The following is a 27,909-nucleotide window of genomic DNA, read 5'->3' on the forward strand; positions in this document are numbered from 1 at the left end:
GCACCGGGAAGAGGACACAAAATAGAAACATTTTAATCTTTATCTCTTGCATATAATGGTTACACATCCGCCAACGCTTTTAGAATCAAAATTCAACTTTTATGGCCTTAATAGAAACGTATAAGTTATGACTTTTAAATCTGGTAAGTAGTGGATACCACCATTTTGGTTTTGATTAATTTTAAATCTTGTGTAGGCTGATATGGGAAAAACTGACCAAATCTCCGAGTTAAACTTTGACATACATGATTTACCTTCATCTCCCTTAATTACACATCTTTTAATTTATTATTGACATTTTAAATTTCAATTTTGAAGTTGCAAAAATACTAATTATTAAATTTAGATATCTTTATATTAAACTCTTCTTTATATTAAATCACAAACCCTTTCATCTTCAGTTTTTTCACTCACAATAAATCATTAGCAAAACTAAGTCAGCTGTTATAAACTTTAGAAATATTGCTGTGCCTTATCAATACAGTCTTTTGAAATATTAAAGAAACTATATCTATAGGTACTATAAAAAATTTCAAACAAATAATTTAGCATTAAAGACAGCAGACATAACTAATATGATTGTCAAAGCATCAAGGACTAAAAAATGTAATAGCAAATACAGTATATGTTTCATTGCATCTCTGATTCTACTACCTATACAAAAATATCAACAAACAACTTAATATACAAACCAGTTCATTTAAATCAGTTCCATCGTCCATTGCATTTACATTTTCACACTTACCATTAAGAAAACATAGTAACAGATTTCATTGATTTTAGAAACAAAAGAACACTGTGTACTGCTTAGTTTTATGATATTTTCCTTGGTTTAATTTACTCAGTGGTGTGGCAAAACACAAATAATAAATGTATCAAATAAAGTAAATGTGAACTGAAAGCTATGTTAAGATAAAATAAGAGTATTTTGTATTACCATTTGATAATTAAATATAGTTACACATATACAACAGATAAAAAAAAAATCAACGACAATTTAGTTATTGATGATATTCTTTAGTTAAATTTAAGCATAGGTTTAGCAAAACACAATAACTTAATTTACCTAAATATACATATAAAAACAATGTGATGTGCAAGTTATGTTAAGTTAATCTAACACATGTGAAGCAGTTAGAATTTATTTAAAGTAGCCTCCAAATTCATACAAAACATCTATACATTGTAATTTTCATACTGTTTCCATGAAAACATATCAATAACATTATTTTTCACTTAAGATTATTAACTTAAGACGCTTTAAAAAATCCAAAGCAGAGCCGGAGTTGATACAGCAACGGTTATAAAAATTTTTTCTATAATCATTGACATAGTTTTAGAATAAATAATCCATGATAAAAGGTTAGCTTAAAATAAACCTACCTCATATGGAAAATATTATATTTAATTTCTTTGTATCAGCTGTCTGAAATTGTGAAATATGCAGTTTAGCAGTTTTTCTTGTTTATATTTAAATGTCAAAGCAAATGAAAACAAACATTGTTGGTGTTCTCATCACAGCCATGGAGACCAATCAATATTTACTTTTAAAATGTTCACCTCAGAACTTTTAAAGCCAAAGGGGCAAAGCCTACGGTCAGTATTGTAATGTAAATAGTCCTATAATGGTCCTTGGTATGGTAGCTATATTTTTGTACAATTTAAGCCCAGTTGGTTAAGTAGTTTTTGCACCTATTAGTAATACACATACAGACAGACACCATTAGATTTTTATATAATAGTATAGATATCATTTAATTTTCACATTTCCCTTGGGCTACGCCCCATGGGCTTGTTTATGATTAGCTCGCTTTCTTTACTGGAACATATATAATATTGATAATATTGGTAATATTGGTAATATTGATTTTAAACTAAATTTCCTGTTGAGTTAGAGACTTTAAACTTGAAACATAGCTAACAAATGGATGACAATGCAATATTATTCATTTTTATTTTGTATATTTGCTTTGGGATAAGCCCCAATGGGCTTCGTAGTTTTCCATATTTACATTTTGGAAGAATTTAAATATATCAATTGATGTCAGCTGTAAATACTTAAATTTGACTGTTTGAAGAGCGGAGTTTAAGAGGTACAGGTTCTGCTCCCGAGAGATTATCTTACTAATATTATAAATGTGAAAGTTTGTGTGTTTGTTTGTTTGTTTGAAGTTCAATCACGCATAAACCACAGGACGGATTGGGCTGAAATTTGGAATGATGATAGCTCACATTCCCGATTAACATATAGGCATATTCTTATCTCAAAAATCCTTTCGGGCTACGCCCCAGTGGCTCTGTAGTTCCCCATGTTAACCTTATGAGTATTCATATTTAAAGGGAATTAAAGAATTTAGTCAGCTGTTTAAACTAAAAATGCTGGTTCTATGATATGCAAAATCATTAAAAAGTTATAAGATTTACCAACAGGGTGCAGCACTATAATTTCCTTTGCATTTATGATAAAAGCTAATTTGAACTAAGCAGCAACTAAAAACTGTGATATGCAATGAAAACTGTCAAAGTAGGATTGTTTACAGTTATGTTTATGTTTTAATTTCATGAATATTTTGTGATATTTTGGGAATTTTTAATAATTTATTTTTCTTTATTGTTTAGGTGAAGTGGTAGAACATTATGGCTATGGTAGACGTGTAATACCATAGTATACCGTAAATTTAAAGAAGCAAATGTTATCAAACTATGTCCTCCCCCATTGCAAACGTAAAGCTTGAGTATAACTGCAATAAGCATTTTCAACTTATATGCCAACCCCGTACGAAGGACGGGTACTCTGCTAGTAAAATATAAAACAAGTATTTCAAAGTAAAGATAAAACGTCTGATTACAGATAATAAGGTGTTGGTTATGCATTAACAGGCCATATAAAATAAATTTAACATATTTAAACATTAAAGACTAAAAAGTATCAAATAATTTAAAAATATGTGGAGAGAATAAATACTTGTAAGATTTAAAACGAAAAACGTAGGGCGCATGCAAAAGATAATAATAGTTCAATAGGTAAAGATAATTGTAAATTAGCATGCGCCCCACGTTTTTCGTTTTAAATCTTACAAGTATTTATTCTCTCCACATATTTATAAATTATTTTCAATTTTTAGTGCGTTTAAAAACGTGGCATTTTTAAAAAGAATTTTTATTTATAATTATTAACATATTATGTAAAATGTCTTTAAATAATTTTCTATGATTGTTATCTTCAGATGTTCTTGTAAAGTCAAACGTACTAGTAATACAAAGCAAGCTATACATGTCCCTTTTTAGCTGTTAACTGTCACAGTAAGACTGTCAAGTTAGTAAGGTTTTTACTGTAATGTCAAATATATTTTTAATCCTTTTAAATTGCAGTATATTCATAATCAATGAATTGAAGTATATTAAAATATTTAAATCGATTAATTAAACTTTAAATAAAATTGTTCTATATTATTAACACTTTTTTAACCAAACATTTATTAAATTTACTGTATTATTTAAAAAAAGCACAAAATGTCTTGGGAAAAAAGGGTTTGTATGAGCCACAAACAGTTGGTACAGCAGCAAATAGTATTTAAATTAGGACCTAAGTTTATCTAAAACTCTCGCATAGTTGGATTTTTTCTTAAGACGTTTTGTGGTGAATAATATTAATTCGCGAACATTTTTTAGACTTATTAGCTGGTTAGTTTTTAAAACGTAATAATCAAAAACTGGTAGAACTGTAACGCCTACCTAACATTTGAGGAACTATATGAGAAACCATATCTCTAAATATCTTTGTTTATATACAAAACAAAGTTAAATTTAAGTGTCACATGTCACCTATCCAATCTAAGGTTTTTTGTTGTTGTATTAAATAATTAAAAGAACACAGGAATATATAATTAAAAAGGATTGTTAAATCCCTAGAATTGCAATATTGCACTTTATCATATATTTTACAGTACTAATTATATTGGGAACCCACATTGGACAATATTTAAAAGAAAATGACTTTTTTACTAAGTAAAATGTAAGTAAGAGATAACACGAAACGGCAGTGACGCAGAAAGTGAGCAACCACTGAAACTGAAACCTTGATATGAAAATATTCTATCACGTTATTTCTTGACAAATTTAGTACACAAACTTGAAGACAATGCTTACATGTTTGTTACATTTTGTTATAATACAATAATACTAGCTCAGTTGCATGTAAAAATAGGTGTGGCCTATCATGTCACTTCAATATACAGCATATTACCACACCAAATGTCAAAGCTGTGTTGTGGTCATATCCTTCATCGATCACAAAACCGCTGCTTACTGATATCCTGAGCTTAGCCCTATTGTCTATCATGTCACTGTAATATATATTACCAGACCAAAAGTCAAAGCTGTGTAGCGGTTATATCCTTCATTGATCACACAACAGCTGCTTGCAGATATCCTGAGCTTAGCCCTAATGTCTATCATGTCACTGTAATATATATTACCAGACCAAAAGTCAAAGCTGTGTAGCGGTCCTTCATCGATCACACAACAGCTGCTTGCAGATATCCTGAGCTTAGCCCTAATGTCTATTATAACAGTGTAATATATATTACCAGACCAAAAGTCAAAGCTGTGTAGCGGTTATATCCTTCATCGATCACACAACAGCTGCTTGCAGATATCCTGAGCTTAGCCCTAATGACTATCATGTCACTGTAATATATATTACCAGACCAAAAGTCAAAGCTGTGTAGCGGTTATATCCTTCATTGATCACACAACAGCTGCTTGCTGATATCCTGAGCTTAGCCCTAATGTCTATTATAACACTGTAATATATATTACCAGACCAAAAGTCAAAGCTGTGTAGCGGTTATATCCTTCATCGATCACACAACAGCTGCTTACTTATATCCTGATCTCGGCCCTAATGTCTATCATGTCACTGTAATATATATTACCAGACCAAACGTCAAAGCTGTGTAGCGGTTATATCCTTCATTGATCACACAACAGCTGCTTGCTGACAACTGACGTCTGAGATGACAAGTCGTCTATCTAGAAAAGCTTTTTGATTATGGAGGTCGTCATTTTATCTTAACATTCTTAACATTCTCTTTAGGCGTTTCCGAGCTTTTATCTTACAAATGGACCAGCAAAATCGATGTAACATCTCTCGAAACATTGTTTTGAAGGTGTAGAGATTAATTTCCCTTCATAAATTCTCAATGCAGGCTTACTCATCTTGCATAGATCACAATTGGAAACTCTATCTTTAATCTCCTTCGACAGTTCAGGCCTGTAAAACATACTACTTATCCTTTGATAGGTTCGATTAATTCTGGGATGACCACCATGTTCAGATGAATGATTGACTGTTCGTTGATCGTTGTGTTTACACTTGACTGTTGTTGTCTTCGTCCTAAAGAATACGATTAAATTAAATAATAATTGTAGTTTTTAATCATTTAAATTAATATTGATGATAATAAATAATATTCTCCATATTAGATACTCAGTCTCCACGTAAGGTCTATCAAAAGATTTATAGACTAAAAAATGGAGCAATAGCGGCAGCGACAATTTAAAGAAATGAGAGCAAAGCTTCAGGAAACAAGAAATCTCCTTTTTTGAGGGAGATGAAGCTGGAGAGAGTAATAGTGGAAAAATCGGAAAATGAAACCAGAATGAACAAAAGGATAATTGAACTAACAAATGTAAAAGAAACTCAGTCACATCATATTGAGGTCCTTGAAAAGGAGTTGGATGACCAAGAGGAGCAAGTTAAAAAAGATATTGAAGGCCTGCAAGACGAGATGATGTGCAGTATCTGTTTTGAGCTGTACGTGGAACCTACTGCTTTAAACTGTGGGCACATGTTGTGCAGTAAATGTATATCTGAGTGGATGAACAAGAAGAGGTTTTGCCCACTATGCCATGAAAGTGTTTCTACTACAGTGAGAATCCACAACATGAATGCACTAATACACAAAGGACTAAATTAATGTCCAAGGAAGTAGAAACTCGACGAAAAGCACATATCTCACACAAAAGAAACGAAAGTCACTTGAAATGGAGGATTCCCCGAAGAAATTATGTAGCGAAACGGAAACAAATTCAGATGCTCCAGTCACCACCATTCCAGTTGGAACAATTACATACTACCTTCCCAGCATTGGCCCCAGCACAAGTAATATTCATACTAGTCACACAGAAGGGAATTATTATAATCAAGCGAGAACTTCGAGACAACTGCCTCCCGTTGTCATAATATCCGAGCTAATCTAATATCAACATTTATTAAGTCTGAGCTACAATTATTCAGCAAAGGATACAATTAAATGGCACTATTGGTTTTGTTATCACTTCACAAGGAATTTCACGTCTCAGACACTACTTATTCACTAGCACTACACACTCATGATGGATTAACGCACTTGGACACTTCGACTATAAAATGACACGACTATTTGCACTTATATGAATGACTACTACGAGGCGCCAAATCAACATCGACTAATTAAAAACTACACGCACTGAAGACTGATGACTTTGAAATCCACGGGAATGAATGGAATTTCTTATCTGGAGTGAGCAGAACGGAACATGTTAGCAACAAAACAATATCTACAATGTTTTCAAACTGGATTTCCTTGTTAGATAACGGAGGAGTCAGCTAATAACATCGTGTTTTAGACATCCTTGGATTAAATAGAAGTTACAATTACGGAAATGAAATAACCAATTTGGTTATAAAAATAATGTGAGAAAAGTAAAATATGAAAATGATGAAAAGTAGAGAAATTTAATGGCCATTAGCAGGGGCCCAACCAAATAATAATACACTTGATATTGAATTAAGTTTATGTTTGAATTAAGCATAGGGGAGAGTGGGGATACTTGATCATAGGGGATACATGAGCCACTTTGATTATTTACCCACCAGGTAATTTTGTTGTTGTTGTGTTGGCAGCACATCCTTCCATTTACTTTTCTCTAGCTGTTCAGAAGAGACCAGTTGTTTGGTTGAAGCTATTCAAGTTTTATTCCAAGATAATTGTTTTCATGAGTCACAAGTAAAATTTAAGGTAAGTAAAAGTTTGTTTATATACTTTTAATCTTATTGAATAATCTATTACTGGTGGTTTCATTAAAATTGGTAGAGTTTTTGCAATGCTTTGCAGCTGTCAAAGTTAGGGAATGGCTAAAGATAACCTACAAATGGACTGAAATGTAAAAATGGTGCTAGAAGGGATACATGAGACAGTCTGATTGGGGATACTTGAGCCATGTCTCAAGTATCCCTTCAATAACAAAATAATTTAGTTTTTTCACACTGCAGTAGTCTACTTACAAATCCTATAGACTAATAGACTGCTGAACATTTAAAAACCAGTAGGCCTATAGGTTCAAATTGTAGTTTAACTATAAATATGAAGGTTAGGCCTTTACATTAGCCTACAATTTAGGAAAAATACCACTTAGGCCTAGGTCTGGTGTAGTGTCTGGTGAGATTGCAAATCTCTTATGAATTGGGTATAACTTTCTTTTAAAGGAAAGGTTAATTTAAATTGCAACATAATCTACTCGAAAATTAGCCTATATTTGAAATTTCATAAGCCTACTAAACTTACATAGAAAAACAATAGTTTTTTTTCTCATGAGAATGCCGCAATTCTACAAGCGAAAGGAAGGGGCTAAAGCAAGAAACTATGTTCCCGAAGATATTATTAAACAAGCCTGCAAAGAAGTTGTGGATAGTAGGCAATCTTTGCGAGGTGTGGCCATGAAGTGTGGTATTGACCGATCAACACTTAGTCGGTATGTAGCAAAATTCAAAGCTAACCCAAATGCAAACGGGGATTTTAAACCCAATTTCAAAAAGCGACAGATTTTTTCAAATGAAGAGGAGAAACTGTTAAAAGAGTATATTGTTCATGCATCCAAACTACATTACGGACTTAGCCGAAAGGAAGTTTGCAGTTTAGCATATGAATTTGCAGCTGCAAACAATAAAAACGTACCACCAATTTGGGATCAAAATAAATCAGCAGGGTTTGATTGGTTCAGAGGATTTATGAAAAGAAATCCAACTTTATCACTAAGAGAACCCCAAGCCACGAGCTTGTCTAGGGCGACAAGCTTTAACAGGACCAATGTGGAACTATTTTTTAATAACCTCTGTACCGTTTTAGAAAAAGACATGTTTGGTCCAGAATCGATATTTAATGTCGACGAGACAGGAGTTTCGACTGTCCATAAACCTAAAAAAGTAGTAGCTGAAAAGGGAATTAAGCAGGTAGGCCAAGTTACTTCAGCTGAAAGAGGAACATTGGTTACTGCATGCTGTTGCGTAAATGCAATAGGCAATTCCGTCCCTCCTTTTTTAATTTTCCCCCGTGTAAATATGAAAGATGTTTTTTTAAAAGGAGGTCCCAATGGATGTTCTGGTGGGGCCCATCCAAGTGGATGGATGACAAAAGACAATTTTGTTTTGTTTTTGAAACACTTCATCAAACACACAAAATGTTCAAAAGAAAAAAAAGTGCTTTTAATCATGGACAACCATGACAGCCACATTTCGGTGGAATCCCTGAATATTGCAAAGGACAATGGAATTGTCCTTTTGACATTTCCACCACACACAAGCCACAAATTACAGCCCCTTGATCGGACCGTGTATGGCCCATTTAAGGCATATTTTAACGATGCTGCAAAATTATGGATGGTAGCACACCCAGGAAAACCAATTTCACTCTATGATGTCGCTGAAATTGTTGGAGTGGCATATCCTTCTGCGTTCACCAACAAAAACATAGTAAAAGGTTTTTAAGTGACTGGTATTGCACCTTTTAACAGAAATATTTTTTCTGATGATGAATTTTTAAGTTCCTTTGTAACTGACAGGCCACTTGAGATCCCAGAAAATAAGAACGCATCAAGCTGTGCACAAAATCATATATTAGATGGACAAAACCTCGAGGAACCTGTGTCTGAAATCTCCGGTTCAGGGTTTACGAATAGGGTTACATCTATTGATGTGGTGAGTACACCTGGTCCTTCATGTACCCCAAACATACCTGATTCTAGCATAATAGTATCTCCACAAGATATAAGACCTTACCCAAAGGCTTTACCTCGGGCTACAAATCGGGGCAGGCCTAAGATGAAATCAACAATATTGACATCTACACCAGAAAAAGAGCGGCTTGAACAAATTTTGCAAGAAAGACAGGTGAAACAAGCATCAAAAGTCAAGAAAAACGCAAAAAAATAATTAAAATGTAAAACAACTATCAAGAAAAGCCTGTTTCCAACAAAAAACAAGCCAAGAGAAGAAAAAAAGAAAAAAGAAGAAAGTGATTCAGAAACTAGCTGTGATTCAGATAACTTTTCTACAAAAAGTATGAGTTCTACAATGAATTTGAGTGACAGTGATGAAGATGACATTTAAAAAACCAAAAGAGGGTGATTGGGTTTTGGTAAAGTTTGCTGGGAAAAAGAGTTTTAAAAGATTTGTTGGTAAAGTTCAAAATGTGTCAAGTGAAGAACTATAGATCAAATTCGCAAGAAGAATTAGTGGTTCTAAATTCAAGTGGCCACTACAAGAGGACATAGCAGATATTGATGAAGATCAAATAGAAATCTTCCTTAAACAACCTAAAATGATCTTACAAAATGATCGAGTTACAAGTTTTGTTTTCAAAATCGGATTCGGCGGGTTAAATGTAGAATAAACCAGATAAAAGAATTGAAAATTTTGTTAATGAGACTCAAATCGTGCTGAAATATAATTTTTGATATAATGTTACAAGTCAAAAAATTAGTTTCCCAAAGAATTATTTTATGTTTTTCAAAAATAACTATGTTTTTAAACTTAATACAGCTATTTCTCAATTACCTGTAAATGGATTTAAGTAGATAATGTCATTTTCGTGTTCTACATAAAATTTTAAATAAGAATAATGGAAAATGACGGGGATTAGTTGTAAAAACTCCATTGTAAATAGATTCAAAGATAAAAATTAAGATGTTTGATACAAATTTAAAAAACCTTGGTCAATTGCATTTGTTCACACCCTGTATACAATAAAGTGTCGGATATGTTTAAAAACTGCGCCATTTTATAAGCTTTCCAACCATATGCTACACCATTGAGCTTTATGTCTGCTTATGCATGCTTTAGTGGTTTGAAGACTACAAAGCATGGTGTCTTTATCATTTAAAACATAGAAAGTCTGAATGTATTAAGCAAAAATTGTATTTTTGTTTCAGCTTGAACAATAAAACAGTAAAAAAGTTCCCTGTTTTCTGGCATTCAAACCACTAAATTAAACAAAAATATATCTAAACCTCAAAAGTGTAGCATACGGTTGGAAAGCTTATAAAATGGCGCAGTTTTTAACATATTCCGACACTTTCTTGTATACAGGGTGTGAAAAATGCAATAGGCCATTGATTTTTAAATTTTTTATCAAACATCTTAATTTTTATTTTTGAATCTATTTACAATGGAGTTTTTACAACTGTTCCTTCGTCATTTTCTATTATTCTTATTCAAAATTTAATGTAGAACACGAAAATGATAATTTTGCATTACGAAGTAAATATTAAATGAAAGAAATATAAAAAGAACGGCCCTCAAAGCTGCTGTGTTTGGCGTGAGGACTGTTGATGCCGGCTACAGCAGAGAACACACCAGGAACAGCAATGACGTCACCAACCGGACAGTCACGGGCAAGGGCCACCACAAGGAGATGACACCTAGGCGAGGGGAGAGTCTCGCCAACCACTTCGGATCTCCGGATGTTCAGAACTTCGTAAGTGGAACTTCGGATCTTCGGTCTTCGGATATTGGGCCGTTGGATCTTCGGTGAGCGGCGATGAGGAAAGAAGACTTTGTATAATGAAGCTTGAAGATTGTACATCGCTTAAGTCATTAAAAAAAAAATAAAAAATATTTTGTTTACAAATTTCTATTTCAACAGGAGGGGGAAATTTTATAACATGGTTTATTTTCATATGGAAATTTGAGAAAATAATTTTTATTTTATTTTTTGTTGTTGTAAAGATTTGAATTTAAAGTTTTATATTTACAAGCAAGAAAGCTCTGCAAGCTTCCTTATCACCTTGTCCAGTGCAAGAGCTGGCCCGAACTACCCTAGGGGTAGAAGGTTCCAGAACTGAGATATCTTATCAGTATAAGGGAGCTGCTTCTATGTGGGATTGTTAGTTCAAGAGTGTAAATGTACAGTGTCCAGACCTGGGGTGAATTTCTGCAGCCTACTTAATGAGTAGTAAGTTTATTTTATTTTTCATGTTAATTGAATTCATTCACTTTTATCCCTCTCTCTGCTAATTATTGTAATAACAAGAAAGATCATAGATGTTTTCTTATTAAATATTAAACTTTGCATTTAACTAGTAAAACATGTAAGTATAAAATGAACCTTTTTATTCTTTTAACATTTCTTTAAAAGAGTTAAATTTGGATATTAAAACAATAAATGCTAATTACAGTAAAGTTTTTAAAGATTCTAGAAAGTTTAGCAATTGTAAATTTTATTTTGTTCAGGAAGAAATTAATGTAATTTATTTTGAAGGATTTTAATTTAATTGTTTAGCTTTTTTAATTTAAAGAAGTTTCAAACATTAAAGAAATATGTATTTGTACTGTAGACAGATAAGCTAGGAAAGGGTTTGTTTGTTCACAGGGCTCAAGTGTGTACCAAGAATTAATTGTTTTAAAATGTCCCATAAAAATATTAGCCGAATTGTTTGAATTTGTAAATTTCTTTTGATATTCCAAAAACTAATGAAAGTAATTAATTTTAGTTTGATTTCGGGCTCTTAACGGTGTAGTAGAAAGTGTTTTAGAAACTATTCATTCTAGTTACAAAATTATGAGTTTATTATGTACGTTATGCTAGTTTTTTAATAATAAAACATTAAGTTCACAACTTTGTTATTTTATTGTTTCTGTTTTCTTGATTATTTTATGTTGTAAACTTAATAGTTATAGTAAAAAATGTAAACATTTGTACGTTGTGGCAAATGTAACTGAACTAATCATTCATTCATTCATTTATGCATAACTGAAAAGTAAATATTATGATATGAACAATGTAAATTATTAACAAATGGATTAAATATAAGAAGTAAAGAAGCAAAAATATATAACAGTAACTAATATAAGTATTTTAGTTTAAGTGCGAAAAGCACAATGACGAACATAAATAAAGAGCTGAATAACTGTTATCAAATAACTGAATGTAACAGCGCCATAAAGGGACCGCCGAGCTGCGCTTTCTCATAGGCCCAAGTCACCCTGGGGAATTTATATGTTATAAAACCGGCCTTTAACAGAGAGTTTACATTTATAAAGATTTTTGAGATTTGTATCATCCGTAACGTGATACATGGAGATATATTTATAAATTAATGTAGGAATGTATGATACACAAGGAGACTTGTGATAACAGAAAATAAGTATATGTAATATTCTTGAAGTTGTTCTGCCTTTTAAAACGAAGGTTATCGCGATACAATAAGGACAGATATAATCAGAGAAAAGGTAGCCTAAATTTTAGATTATGAACGATTCAATTTTAAATGTGTGTGTGTTTTAATGTTGGTTAATATTTGTGTTACCGTAATGACATCGAAATAGTCCAGAAGGGTTCGAATAGAACAAGACCCTTTTTTAATCATTTCCATAATTTCACTCGATTCTTTTTTGGTAACAATGTGAGATTAGTTAAGGGAAATGTAGCTTATGTTTATATCATCAAAAATGTATAAATGGGAGTTGGGATGTAGTAAGTTTAGGGATGAGCTCTAAGTATGTCGCCAGCGAACATGTGGACTGATGAATATTCATACAAACCTCACCCATGCTTCTAATGCAATGAATGTGCGTGTGCTGTATTTTAGGTGTGTATCATGACCTTTGAATATTTATAAAGGTTATTTATTAACATGAGCGGGATATATTACAAAGTTTAAAATACACCAACACGTCAAGATGTAAAACTCTTTTTTTCATTTGTTTTATAACCAAAAAGTGTACGCCCATACATATTTCAAAATGTGAGGAAAAATATTGTGTTGATAGTTTTCAATTCAACTTGTTGTAGATATTGCTATTTTCAACACATCCTTTCTTCTATTTTGGTTTTGTTTTTAGTTTTCTTGCTAAATGATTAAACTGTATTTTACGCTTTGCCAAATATCGTAAATGTTTAAAAAATGTAATATCCATATATAGGTTGTAGATAATTTGTTGGAGAATTGAGATTGAGAATCAATGCAGCTTTCAGTAACATCACTGATGAAATGCAACATGGAGTGTGGTCAGAGTTAGATAACCGTATTTACTGTCTTTTTGCCAACAATGGAAGCCATGCTAGATTTTTTAAAATAAAACTTATATCAAGAAAAACATAAGGGTGTCTGTGTATCTTTGTGTATCTTTGTATCTGTGTGTATCTTTACATTTATTACAAATTGTATACGACTCTTATTAAAATATTTACACTGCAACAAAGTTGTCTTGTTATTTTGGACACCCTGTATATTTGCTGAAATTTGACTTAAGCATTTTTATCCAAACAGAATCTGTTTGGATATCTGATATGCAAGTAAGTTTTTGATAAAGAATAAGTTGACGGAACCTACCTTATTTTGCAATGTAGTTCAAAATGCAGTAACAACTTCAATCAATTTAAGCTTAGATCATCCCAAAACATCAAGCACTAAATTCTACCACTAAAAGTAGGACTACCACGGTCAACCTTAAATAAATTATTACGTTTTCTCTGTAACTCTGTTATTAAGTTTGTGTTATTCAAGAAGTGGACTGTATTTTAAAGGTAAGAACAAAATAATTGAGGATTGAAAAAATATTAGAACTGCTTGAAAGAAACATCTAGAATGAGAATATAAACATTATAAATAATAAAACATCTGGTAATGAAAATATAACTATATATAGTTAACATCTGGAAAGCAAAGAGTTTTAAAAGATAATGTTTGACTGAATATAAGTACTGAACATTAAGTATTCTCGTTGGATATGGCCATTTGCAAATAGGTTTAATAAACTCTAAGACCCATTTTAGTAATATGAAACGGTTTCACATTTTAAAACGTGTTATTGTTAATAAATTATATTTTGTACACCTTTACAGGAGAAAATGTCATATAGTGGTACACTGATCGTCAATACGTTGTCTATTATTCTTCCTCTTTCATCCCATGGTTGTTACCTCAGCAATATGGTATCAGGTATTACAGAACGAATTCAAGTCATCTCGGCTGTCACCCTATGTGGATTTTGAAGGTTAAGTTCTCTTTTGTAGTAGTTTTTCTACATTAGTACAAAGTATTTAAAAATGATAGAGTGATACTTTAAACTATAACACGTTGCAGTTGAATCGACCGAGGTTACAATCACTGTAAGGTCACAGTACAAAGTGACACTAACATGCAAACAGTTTATCAGTGACAGTTGCTCTGTACAATGAGGCCCTGGGGACCGTAATGTCATAACCACTTGGCGGCGACAGCTGCTGTCGTGTTTATGTCAGTGCTTCGGTTTTATTTTATGTTCTGGAGACAAACTGTTAACACCTCATACATATAAATGAATTTCACAAGTTTGTAGCAATAATCTAACAGTTTTCCCTTATCCAATAACTTAATTGAATGATTCGTGAGAACAATTAATTTTGAAATTGATTATAAACTAAACATGGAATATGGTGATAAGTCTAACAAATATAGACATTACAAATGCAGGGTATTTGAAAAAAAATACCGGTATTTTTTGCTTTGGTAAAGATAAATACAATCGAACGATTTAAACGTCAAATTAAAGGGAAAAGAACAATACTTTTTTAAATTTGATAATATTTATAAAATTTTTATTAAATCCGAATTCTCATGGATGTTATATGAGCATAGAACCGGCAAAGTCTGTACGCTTAGGGTGATCAGCGAGTTTAATCTGATGTCTTAACTTAGTTTTGTAGACACGAAGTCTTAATATGTTATGAATAACATAGTGCAGTCGCAGTGTCGAATCAGGCACGTTTAACTAAACACTTCATCGAGCCACTGATTGTTAGGGCTCCTGATATAGAATTGTCAGATTTCTTCGACTTTGTCACGATTTGATTTGTTTCTGACAGGTGAATGTAATTTCAAAACACTTCCTGTATCACGAAATTATTTAGACCAGCAACAAATTGCTTTACCATCGCGTAAATATAAATTTAATTCTGCAGTCAATTTAAACGCTGCGCACCATGATATGTATCACACTACACCTTTTCTTTTGGTTGCCCTGGAAACATCTGTTGACTGGCGTCAGGCGTGTGAATCACAACGGTCTGCACCCATGCATCTTTTTTCCGCATGCCGAGGTAAATCTGCCTTTATGTACTTCCCTCTCTTGCTACATGTAAATCAAAACTTAGTTATTTTATTTCCAAATAGACGTTTATATAATTTAGTTTTCTTGAATAGTCCGAATCATGACGGTTTTAAATCTCGGCATTCTTTTTAGGATACCCTGTATTACGAAGTACCAACCATGCATTAGCTTCGGAACAGTGTCGTGTGCAAAACATAACTGTTATGGATGTTTTGCCAGAGATAATTTTGATTTCTCAAGCTCTTCATGTGTACATGATCAGAATAACAGATTTGCTTTTAAAATTACTATTGAGTGTGTTTCATTTTCTCATATGAGATATTTGGAATGAAAAGACGAAAGTTAAATTGGAATTTTCCCGATATTGGCTGATAAGACCGATCAACTTTAGAGCCAGTTCCACCAAAGTATCCAACTTAAGCTATTTCTACGAGTAGAAAAGCCTCGACAGTTGGTTAGTTAACTAATAACTCAACTTATAGTTTATAGGATAAGCATAAAGTTTTATCACTGAAGAAACACTAATAAAGAGAAAACTCCATGAAGAATATTATATTGTTATAGCCAATTGTGAAAGAATGTTTTGGTAGATATATACTTTCTACATTTTTTAATGTTGATACGGAAATATAATTAAAAAACGCTATTTATATTTTTATATATTAATATTTTTTGTATTGGTAGGAACGTCAATTTCCCTTTACATAATACTTTATATCCTATACTCTAATACGAGCAATGTTTGTTTGTAGATATGTATGCATGTACGCTTGCTTGCACAAAGATCTCGAAAACGGCTCCGACGATTTTCTTCAAAAGTTAATAAAAACGAGTTTACTGCAGTTATAACTGCCAACGAAAATCTAATTACGTAGAATTATGAAACTGAAAGTCACATTTTTTTTAACATTAGTCTGATGGGTTGCTAAGTAACCATCATGGCTGAATTAAATAACAAGAAAAAAGTAAAAAAAGACTTGTAAGTTGTCCGTTCACAGTATACTAGTGAATTAAAAATACAGTACAAAAGGGAAAACATCAGTTGTTACTATTGAGCAACGCTTGTACTGAAGATTACTCGATCCATTGTAGTCAAGGGTTACAGTATGGAGTGTGGGATCTGTTTATGACGATTAGATTACGGTATCTGCAATCATTAAATGCTATGGGAAGGGAAGAAAACAGGTCCGCGACGTAGGAAGTAACGAAGGAAGTAGTAAAGGTGAGCAGTCCGGAGTGTGGGGGCTGTTTATGACGATTACATTAAGGTATCTGCAATCCTAAAATACTATGGGATGGGAGGGAAACAGGCCTGCGACTTAGGAAGGGGTGAAGGAAGTAGAAAAGGAGCAGTGTGGAGTGTGGGAACTGGAAACAGTTTGTAGCAGTTAGAATAATGTATCTGCAATACTGAAATGCTATGAGAAGGGATGGGAACATGTCCACGACACAAGAAATAGTGAATTAGTAAAGGCTAGCAGTGCGGAGTGTGGGGAATGGATTCACGTATCTGCAATACTAAGACTGCTTTCAGAGTAAACTAATGATTATCCCCGAGAAAATCTCGGTCTCCAGGTACTTGTAACTTAAATCTTACTAATATTATAAATGTGAAAGTTTGTGTCACGCATTAATTACGGTACTCGACGGATTCGGCTGAAATTTGGCATGAGATAGCTCACATTCCGATTAACATATAGGCATATTCTTATCACAAAAATCATTTCGGGCTTCGCCCCAGTGGCTCTGTAGTTCCCCATGTTAACCTTATGAGCATTCATATTTAAAGGGAATTAAAGAATTTAGTCAGCTGTTTCAACTAAAAAAGTTGGTTCTATGATATGCAAAAGCATTAAAACGTTATAAGATTTACAAACAGGGTGCAGCACTATATTTCTTTTTGCATTTATGAAAATAGCTCAAACCAAGCAGCAACAAAAAACTGTAATACGCAATGAGAACTATCTGTCAAAGTAGGATTGTTTACAGTTATGCTTATGTTTTAAGTTTCATGAATATTATGAGGGTATTTTATAAGTAGATTGTAAATTACCAATGTACAAGGTTGGCTTATTTTGAATATTTATTAGAATTAAAATAACAAACGTGATTTAATTTAATGGCATTATACTCTTTTAATAACATGCTCCTAATGGTTTACAATACCTGCATGTAGTAATCTTTTGTTGCTATTTTGGCACCTAGTTTCGGTTCTTTTGAACCATCATCAGCCTTCATGGTGTCAGGTAATCACTTCATTCAAAGGTCTTTAACAAACACAGCTCAATAAATAAAACATACAGGGTGGAAAAAGTCCCAAGATATGTTTTAAAAAGTAATAAAGATAAAAATTCAAAACTTGGTACAGAGTTAATGGGCATTAAAATCATTTTAACGCAATATACAGTAAAACACTACATCCTCAAGGGGACGGCCCACTAGGAGTCAGAAGAAAATCTTAAATGTAAGCTTATGTTGATATGCACATCCAATTAAAGTATGGTCTTTACTAGTAAAATCCAATGCCTTAAATTTGAACATAAACGTACAACCAAGTCAAAAATCGCAGCTGTTCAAAGATTTCTTAAATATAATATATTTTACTCAGTTGTTCTTTTGAGCTCAAATTTGTGGTATTGTTTTATACTAATAAAGCCCTTTAGTTTGATGTTTGCCATCAACCTGTGCATACGTTTATGATTTTCTTCCGACTTCTACTGGGCGCTACCCTGAGGAGGTAGCGTATTATAGCAATGCAAAATAAATGCAACTTTGAATAGCTCTCATTTTGGACTCGGTTATCCGTTTAAGTTCGGGTTTGCATTGTATTATACTAACAAAGACCTTTAATTTGAAGTGCATACTAACCGATGCTTACTTTTAAGATTTTCTTCTGACTCCTAGCGGGCCGTCCGGCTAAGGAGCATCACTGAATAATGAGTAAAAATGATTTTTATGTTAAAATCATTAAATGTTAATCATTTTAACTGTTTTTAAAGTTTGTAAGTTTAGAAGCACTATCTTTATTAGCTATTGAAAAATTTAACCGTCCTGGGACATTTTTCCACCCTAAATACGACACACGATAATACAGAACTACACACGATAATATAGAACTACACATGTAAAAAAAAAAAAAAAAAAAAAAAAAAAAAAACACGAAACACACGAAGGAACAAGGTATAATACTAATAATACCCCATAATCTAGAAGGTATGATTATCCCATGATCTAGGTGCCAAACAACTTTTTGGAATTATTCTCTTCAACGGTATGTAAACCTAACGCAATAAGAAACTGCTATAACTATCATAATAAAATAATTATGATTGCAATGAAATTGATAAAAAACACGAAACACACAAAGGAACATTGACAAAAAAAAAATAAACGTGACCGGGCTGAGGTATTTATTTATAAATATATGTATTCATTGTAACCCATTATAGGTATAATACAGCTATCTGGGGGCCAAACAACTTTTTGAAAATTATACTCTTCAACGGTATGTAAACCTAACGCAATAAGATGCTGCTATAACTATGATAATAAATAATTATGATTGCAATTAAATTGAGAAAATTCTAGTTAGTTTTAGTTTTGTCAAAACAATCTTCGCAAACTTCTACAAAGTCATCGTTTGTGAATTGTAGTCATAAAGGGGATGCTTTGTTATTTGAAGATCTTTGTAATCACAGACTAATAATTCACTGGCGTCTCTACTGGTATCAGAACGTTGTTTGGCCTGACAAACATCATCTCACAAACAAACACAACAGAATATATATAAGAGGCTTTCACCTACCTCAGCCCCACAAAATATACAACTCTAATGCGAAAACAATGAAACCAAACCATGAAATGCAGCGTATAGTAGCCAACATACCCATCTGAGTGTTTAAATAGTTATCTTCTTGAATTATACTACATACAATAGTTCAGGTGATACAGTTTATATCACATCCGTTCCAAAAATGTTCATTGGAAGTTCTTGTATTGATAAGGCTTTCACTCGTATCAAATATATTCTTTATTGTAATGGTAAATTTGCTGTGTTCGAGTTATCCGCAGTTGTCATTAACTAACATTTATTATTTTCCCGAAACAAATTACTAGCAAAGTCCCCGTCCTTCGTACGGGGTTGGTATATACAATGCTTATTGCAGTTTTGAGAGAGGACACAGTTTAAGAAAATTTGGTTCTTTTTATTAATTTATACGGCATGCTATATAGTATACATATAGTATAGTACATATACCATAGCCATAATGCTCATTTTGGACGAGAGCTTGTTGTTGCTAGTTGGTTAAAATTAGCTGTTGTCATAAATGCAAAAAAATAATATTGCTGTACCCTGTTGGTAAACCTTACAACTTTTTTGCTATTTAATATCATAGAACCAACTTTTGCAGTTGAAACAGCTGACAATATTATTTTTCACTGTGGGAAAATAAAACTCTTAGAACTTTCTACAACTTAGTTATATTTTACACTTTAAAAAAACAGGACAACAAAACGAACCTTCTTTAAACATTAATTCAACTCAACACCCATTAGTCACCATGACAACCGAAATATCCAAAATCGTAAACATAAAGGACACTAGTCAGCTGATGCTAGTTCACAGCTACACGCCCCCGTGGTGTCAACACCACCACACGCCCTCGAGGTGCCGACACAACTTACACTTTCATTTTTACTTTCAACTACTTTTCGCACATCTGTTATGTGATGAGGCCTGCCATTTACTTCAACACTTCTGGGTGAAAACTGTCCAGTAACCATTCCTTTCTTCCATCTCGAAGTACAGGATGGGTTTGGCGGCTTGACATACACACGTTCACCTACTGTAAAATGTGACCCTTCATACACTTCACCTTTTACAGGTTCACCTTTACATCGCCATTGGTACGAAAAAATCTGGGAACTCGGCGATGAATCGCCACCTAATCCTTCTTTAGGTGTCAAATTGTACCAATAGACCATTTCTTGGATACTCCCTTTAGTTCTTGCGGCCATACGCTTGATTGTTCTGTGGTTTCGCTCAACTATCCCGTTTCCACTTGGCCGGTTGACACACCTAAACACAACTTTAATACCCCATTTATCACAGAGCTGAGTAATCTCTTCGCATCGAAATGTTGCACTATTGTCCATCAAAATCTCATGTGGTGGCCCTCGATCAGTAAACAATTCCAACAACACTTTAGAAATCTGATCTTTCGTCTCTTTTGGGATCCGGCGCCAAATGCAGAACCTACTTGGACCACAGTCCACAATGGTCATGAACTTGCTTTGACCATAGTGTGTTACGTCAATGGCAAGCCTATACCAATTGTTCTGGCAATCCAAAAACCCAGGCTCCCATTTGATGCTGGATGGATCAATTGACAGACACTCTTTACAACTTTTCACAACTTCTTCAACAACTTTTGTGGTAAAGTTGATGTCTGGGTGACACCGTCTGGCGGTGAATAAAGTACGGTTAACACCAAAATGATGCAAGTCATGAACCTGTTTCACCAATGTCTTTTGGTCCACACTCTCATTCTCACACACAAGTGCAATGCTAGTCTCTTCGTTTCTTGCTAACCATTTTTTTGGCACTCTTGTAAGAAGATCTGCTTTGTTGAACTGTGACTTAATGAGTTCTATTTGTACATTGAGACCGCATTCCAAAATAATGTCTTTAAATAGGCTTAATCGTCTTCTAACCAAAACTTCACTTAACCCATGTGTTTTGATAGGACCGTCCCCCGTCAGTATAGATGACACCCAAACATGAACTGTCGCTGAATCCGTGATTAATACGATCTTCTTTAACCCCCAACGCAGGGCCAAATTTACTCCTTTTAGGATAGCTTCCAATTCTGCTAAATTGATATGTGCTGAATCATGCTGCTTCCTCAGCCACGAAGCATCTTCGACTATCTCACCTTCAATTTCTAGACAAACTCCGATCGCTAGACTGCTTGCGTCACACCACACTTTTCCTTCTTCTCCAGGGGACACAGCCCATTTGCCAGTGGCTGGGTCTCTTTCATCGATTCGATCCATAATATTTGTTAACATAGTTTGCGCACGTTCACTGATCAAATCATCCCACTTCAGATCCGACAAATGTCTCTTAACGAAACTACATGCAGGTCGAAGCCAGCTTGCTACTGGATAGTGTCCAATCAATTGCCTACACAACGAGAAAACATCTTTCTTTGTTTTAACTTGGTCCAAAGGTTTTAATTTGTTATCTCTGTACCACATTAGCTTACATCCTGCTCTTCTCAGCCTTAGTCCTAATACTCTGCCTCCATCAAGCGTTTCTGCCGGCTTTGCTGTCAAACCATATGTTTCCAACAATCTAATCACAACATCACTACTGACGATTTCTTCATTAACGACGATGTCATCGACATATGAATCTGTGGCACTCCTAACTATCGGATCCATCGATAAAACCTTGTTAACAATACTGCTCATAATTTTTGGGGCAACGTTTAACCCAAACCCAAGTCGAGTTAAACAATAGTTTTCACCCTTAAATTTGACAATTTGAAATTTCCACAAATGTGGAGCAATATGAATTTGCAAGTACGCTTTACGAAGATCAACTGTACTCACATGTTCACCCAATCGTCTCCACAATCTTAACTTTTCACTACAAACCTCACTTCCAGCTGTATGGCTTGAAACGAATTGGTTAAGTTCTCTATAGTCCATTACAGGCCGCACTTTATCCTTATTTTGCTGTATGACAGCCATCAAAGGAATCACACCTTCAAACTCTCCATGATAGGGCTGCAGCCAACCACTTTTTATCCATTCTTCAACTTCAGTTTCGAAGGCTTCGGTAGCATTCTCAGGAATTCTGTACATTTTTACTTGATTTTCCAACATAGGCAGTCTGTTCACATCCTTCCAATTCCATTCCACTGTCCATTTTCCATCTAAAAATTCTGCCTTAAAATCACAGTCTTCAATAATGATTTTCTCTGCAGATTTCTTATCAATATTAATTTCTTGCTTGGATTCGATCTCCCTGATGATTTTCTGGTCACCGTCACCCTTTTGCTCAGATTCAGCCACTGCTCCAGTACACAAACCCTTTTTAAATTCTACGCCACCATCCCCCTGAATCGTAACTCCACCCATTGCAGAAATCGCATCCATTCCTAATAGCACCTGATAGTTTGGCAATAATCGAGCAACTAAACAGTTTAACGATAGGTTAATCCCACTAACGGACACCTCTGTCTCACACATTAAGTTACAGTCTACTACGTCCCCGTTCATCATTACCACTCGTTGACTTGTGGGCCTTATTAGTTTCTTAGACCTGACAAGACTCGGTGAGATAATAGTTCTTGAACACCCCGTATCTAATAATGCACAACACTTAGTTCCAGCAACAGTTACCATCAACGTCGGCAGTTGTGGTTGCGCAGTCAAACAAGGATAGCCACCCGCGCAACAAAGGGTGGCCCCTTTTACTCGTTTTTTGAGCCTGTGAACACTTTGGAGCATAATGTCCTGCTTCTCCACAGCGGAAACAAATTACATTCAAGGTGCTACTCGTCTTTCTTTGTGGGCATGATCTTGCTAGATGTCCTTCCGAGTTACAGATAAAACATTTTTTACTATACTGTCTTTTATTTACGGACACTTCCATCTGAGCGGCGGCTCCAACATTGGATTCACTTCCATTCACCAAACTTCTCGCCCTTTCTAACACTTTTGACAGCTCCATGTCTTGCAAACAACATGCCGCCTTTAACTGATTTTGAACTTCTCTGGGTAGTCCGTGAACAAAAGAACTCTTTATCCACTCGTCAGAAACTGAAGAATCTATTAATTTAGCCAACCTTTTCAAATCAGATGCGTAGACATCAACAGATTCTCCTGGAAGCAAACGTCTGGATATGAACTCCTCATACGCTTGGAAACAGTTAGCAGAGAAAGCCTGCTGCAAAGCTTGGGTCAGGGCGGAGTAATCACTCTTAACTGCGTCGGTAAGCCCATCGTAGACGGCAAATGCTCCTCCAGACAAAAACAAGGGAAGCACTGATTGTAGTTCTTTAACCTTCTGAAGTTTACATACAAGCTCTAACTTTTTCAGCCATTCCGAGAAGTCTCCTTCGCCATCATACAACTTTACCAAATCCGAAAATTTTGTACCGTTTCCAGACATGCCGAAATAGCTTGTGGGAAAATAAAACTCTTAGAACTTTCTACAACTTAGTTATATTTTACACTTTAAAAAAACAGGACAACAAAACGAACCTTCTTTAAACATTAATTCAACTCAACACCCATTAGTCACCATGACAACCGAAATATCAAAAATCGTAAACATAAAGGACACTAGTCAGCTGATGCTAGTTCACAGCTACACGCCCCCGTGGTGTCAACACCACCACATTCACCACACTATATACCCTATTACCACTATTTACCACAATGATAATGCACACTAATAGTCAACACAAGTACAACTTTATAAGGTTATGTGAAGAAATAATTTAAGCAAAAATGAAAATAAATAGTTGCTAGGCAGCGGTGACAATGAAACCATTCTATTGCAATGCTATGGATACTGATTGTGTATTATACAGGGTGGTAAAAAAGTCCCAGGACAGTTATATATTTTAAAAAATAATGTAGATAGAGCTACAATACTTGGTACAAAGTTACAGGGCATAAAACTCTATTTTAACACATATTCAGTGATCCAATAACTCTTCAGGGGGACGGCCCACAAGGAGTCGGAAGAAAATCTTAAATGGAAGCATAGGTCAATATGCACATCAAATTAAAGTTCTTTTTTAGTAGAATACAATGCCGCAAACCGTACTTCAAAAGGTTGATCCTGCGCAAAATGGCAGATGTTCAAAGATTTCTTGAATCCGCCATTTTGAATCTTTGAACGACTGCCATTTTTTACTCAGGCATTCTTTTGAGCTTAAATTTACGGCATCATAATCTACTAGTGAAGACCTTTAATTTGATGTGCATATCGACCTATGCTTACGTTAACAATTTTCTTCCGATTCCTAGGGCTGTAGTATCCCTGAGGAGTAAGCGTATAATAGCAATGTAAATTATAGCCCAGTCAATGAATGCAACAAAACACCCTTTTTCGCAACTAAATAGTGAAAAGCTGGATTTTTTATATATGATAGAACCACATGAGAGGTGTATTTTCCCAAAAGTCCCCACTTCTACCCCTTGAGCTTTCCCCCCCACCCCCTCCAAACATAGAAATTGCAGTGTTTTACTTAATTGGTCATAATTCGAATGCTATGTAAGCTATCGAGCTGCAATTTGTTTTGTTTTATTTCTGATTAGTTTTCCTACAATTTTTGTATTTACAACATTTCTCTAACACCAATACTTAGGGAGATATAAAATTTAAACTTTGTTAAAAGCTTTGTTTCAGAGTGCAAAATTTTGTTTTTCTCTATATATACTTTTAAATAGAAATAATACGCAAATATGGTTCATAAAAAATTTTACTACGTTTTTCAAGGTTTACAAATATATTATTAGTTAGTCATCTAGGTGACCGGGTGAAGAGCTGGGCGTCGGCAAAGAGAGCGCGTGCGGGCTAGTTGAACACTTCTGCGCTGCGTCATCGCATCTAGCCCAGCCAATAAATGCACAAACTGCCTTTTTTCGTAGCTAAATAGTGGAAAGCTGAGTTTTTTATATGTGATGAAACCACTTAAGACGTGTATTTTCAAAAAGTTTACAATTCTCCACCTTTAGCTTTTTCCCCCAACCCCCTCCAAACCTGGAAATTACAGTCGTTCACTTTACTGGATATAATTCAAATTCTACGCATGCCATCGTATTAAAATTTGATTTGTATTATTATTATTATTATCATCATCATCATATTATTTGGAAGTTAATTATTGGGTTCCATCTAAATAACAATTGTTTTTGCAGTTCACGGTCAAGCTTGGATACAGATTGTTTTGGTAGTAAAGTACAAAGTACAACGCTTTAGCATTTGTATACAACCTTTGAGAACTTAGCAATGTCGGTGCCTACGACGCGACGCATCGACGGGTGTGGCTGGGCTTTGCAGATGCTTTGAAGAAGCCTGCGCGCGCTCTCTTGCGACGCACCACACTATATAGTGTATATACATTAGTTCGTTCAGACGACTAACCAAATACATATATTTATAAACCTTAAGAAACATACTAAAATTTAGTTTCTGACACATTATGCGTATTTTATTTGGAAAAAATATATAGAGGGTAAAACAAAATTGTGTACTCTAAAACATAAACATTATCAAAAAAAGTTAAAATGCTATATTTCTTTGGATATAGTTTTATAAGAAAACCTGTAGTACAAAAGTTTAAGATAAACTAATTACAAATAATACAAATCAAATTTTACTACGATGGCATGCGTAGAATTTGAATTATATCCAGTAAAGTGAACGACTGTAATTTCCAGGTTTGGAGGGGGTTGGGGGAAAAAGCTAAAGGTGGAGAATTGTAAACTTTTTGAAAATACACGTCTTAAGTGGTTTCATCACATATAACAAACTCAGCTTTCCACTATTTAGCTACGAAAAAAGGCAGTTTGTGCGTTTATTGGCTAGGCTAGATGCGATGACGCAGCGCAGAAGTGTTCAACTAGCCCGCACGCGCTCTCTTTGCCGACGCCCAGCTCTTCACCCGGTCACCTAGATGACTAACCAATAATATATTTGTAAACCTTGAAAAACGTAGTAAATTTTTTATGAACCATATTTGCGTATTATTTCTATTTAAAAGTATATATAGAGAAAAACAAAATTTTGCACTCTGAAACAAAGCTTTTAACAAAGTTTAAATTTTATATCTCCCTAAGTATTGGTTTTAGAGTAATGTTGTAAATACAAACATTGTAGGAAAACTAATCAGAAATAAAACAAAACAAATTGCAGCTCGATAGCTTACATAGCATTCGAATTATGACCAATTAAGTAAAACACTGCAATTTCTATGTTTGGAGGGGGGTGGGGGGGAAAGCTCAAGGGGTAGAAGTGGGGACTTTTGGGAAAATACACCTCTCATGAGGTTCTATCACATATAAAAAATCCAGCTTTCCACCATTTAGTTGCGATAAAAAACATTTATTGACTGGGCTATTAAACGAATCTTTGAACAACTGTAAGTTTGCGCAGGATCAACCTTTTGAGGTGCGGTTTACGGCATTGTATTTTACTAAAAAATACCTTTAATTTGATGTGCATATTGACCTATGCTTCCATTTAAGATTTTCTTCCGACTCCTTGTGGGCCGTCCCCCTGAAGAGTTATTGGATCACTGAATATGTGTTAAAATAGAGTTTTATGCCCTGTAACTTTGTACCAAGTATTGTAGCTCTATCAGCATTATTTTAAAAAATATTTAACTGTCCTGGGACTTTTTTGCCACCCTGTATATGCATTCATGTTTTAAGCCCTAGGGATGTACGTGCTTGGTCCCCAAATAACGATAACATGCACGGCCAGCAAAACGTTACTTTTAGCCACCAATTAACGTATGTAAACAGCTAAAAACGTTATAGTGGGGTAAAAATTCTTTAATTCCTTTTAAAAATGAATACTCGTAAGGTTAACATGGAAAACTCCAGAGCCACTGGGGTAAAGCCCGAAATGATATTTGAGAAAAGAATGTGCCTATATGTTAATCGGGAATGTGAGCTATCATCATACCAAATTTCAACCCTGTTGGTTTAGTATTTTTCACATTTACTTTTCACAAACATCCATACATCCAAACCTTCGCAGTTATAATATCGATCGGATGAATCTTGGATTACAAATGACTTTCACTCGACTTTTGATACAGTTTATAACCTGGAGGTTCATCAACTTTGTTGAATGCATTTTTCATTGCTAGATTATTAATATCTGTTTTAAAACAAAATTTTCATTTACATGATAGAAATTACAAAATGTTCAGGGCTTTTAAGAAGCAAAACTTTATTAAGCTCTAAAAAGTATAAAGTAAGTTTTAAAGCTGCGGTTAAATACTTCAAGGAACTAGTTAGCTTCGCCTTTTCGTAAACGCTACTCTTTATCACGCAACATTGCAATTTTATTTCAGTTTTTGGTAAACGTCTTATTAAAACTTCACTAAAAGCAGGTATCAAACGCGAAAGCCGGCGTTCGTGCTAAACGTTGATCAGTTGTAAATATTACATAGTTTACTACAACTACGCCAGCTTTCAATTTCCGGCCAAAACTTTCATCTTAGAGGAATGCACTTAATCTGAACCTGGCGAATTATTATCCATCTCCATTGTCACACATTACAAGTGCATGAGTTTAGACTTAGTTAAATGCATAAAAATTTAACTGTAAATAGATTCAAACGTATAATTTATTTGTTCTGAAAAACTTGAATAGTTTCTGAAAAGCTAGAAATAATCTGAGGAGCTTAGTACAAGTTGTCGCAGCTAGTCTGGGCGAGCGGACCCTTGTGTACTAACCG

General features: G+C 34.2%; 1 protein-coding gene across 1 annotated transcript; it reads right to left on the reverse strand.

Annotated features, from left to right (window-relative positions):
- Positions 1 to 20,738: 20,738 nt before the first annotated feature.
- Positions 20,739 to 23,597, reverse strand: LOC128984201 (uncharacterized). The gene is made up of 3 exons (XM_054403499.1): positions 23,067 to 23,597; positions 21,260 to 22,591; positions 20,739 to 20,786 (listed from the first exon to the last, which is right to left on the reverse strand). Exons 1-3 carry the CDS (start codon positions 23,595 to 23,597, stop codon positions 20,739 to 20,741), a joined length of 1,911 nt encoding a protein of 636 aa, XP_054259474.1.
- Positions 23,598 to 27,909: the final 4,312 nt, after the last annotated feature.

This window comes from Macrosteles quadrilineatus, unplaced genomic scaffold, assembly GCF_028750875.1.
Source record: "Macrosteles quadrilineatus isolate MER2022 unplaced genomic scaffold, UCM_ALF_1.0 Scaffold_2__2_contigs__length_208266976, whole genome shotgun sequence".
Taxonomy (NCBI): domain Eukaryota; kingdom Metazoa; phylum Arthropoda; class Insecta; order Hemiptera; family Cicadellidae; genus Macrosteles; species Macrosteles quadrilineatus.